Raw genomic sequence first — 476 nt, forward strand, 5'->3', positions numbered from 1 at the left:
CTTGTCGTTGTGGGTGTGCATGTGGAAGGTCAGGTTGTACACCTGGTGGAAAGCCTTGTTGCAGATATTGCACTTGAACTGCTTCTCCCCGCTGTGCGTCAGCTTGTGGTTTTTGTAATTGCCTGGGAAGGAGACGAGAAGGGCAAAGGGACCTGAGGCTGAGAACCGGACGCCGCAAAGAGGAGGGACAAAAAAAATCCCCAGACCCTGTCCTCATCCCCAGAGCTCGGCTTTAGCCGAAAACGACCGGCGATCTCTTTAGCAAACACGCACCTTCTCCCTATCCTCCCCGCGGCTGTTCCTTTGACAGACAAGAAGGGAATCATCGAATAAACCAAAATCATATCAATTGCAGAAATAAACCCCCTGTGTTTAACCTTTCCGGCAACACGAGGAGAAAAACTAACCGCACTCCCGCACTCGGAGGGAAAAAAGGCGGCGAACTCGTTTGCGGAGCGGCGCTGGAAGCTGCGCGG

At 53.2% G+C, this 476-nt stretch overlaps 1 protein-coding gene across 1 annotated transcript in view; it reads right to left on the reverse strand.

Annotated features, from left to right (window-relative positions):
• Positions 1 to 3: 3 nt before the first annotated feature.
• The window catches only part of FEZF1 (FEZ family zinc finger 1), a gene marked incomplete at its 3' end in the record, with an annotated part of 2276 nt that continues 1803 nt past the window's right edge, over positions 4 to 476 (reverse strand). The window contains exon 4 of the mRNA XM_008935569.1: positions 4 to 122. Within this exon, the coding sequence (XP_008933817.1) occupies positions 4 to 122 (119 nt within the window). The remainder of the gene's footprint in view (positions 123 to 476) is intronic.

Source organism: Merops nubicus, unplaced genomic scaffold (assembly GCF_000691845.1).
Source record: "Merops nubicus isolate BGI_N331 unplaced genomic scaffold, ASM69184v1 scaffold50932, whole genome shotgun sequence".
NCBI classification, from domain to species: domain Eukaryota; kingdom Metazoa; phylum Chordata; class Aves; order Coraciiformes; family Meropidae; genus Merops; species Merops nubicus.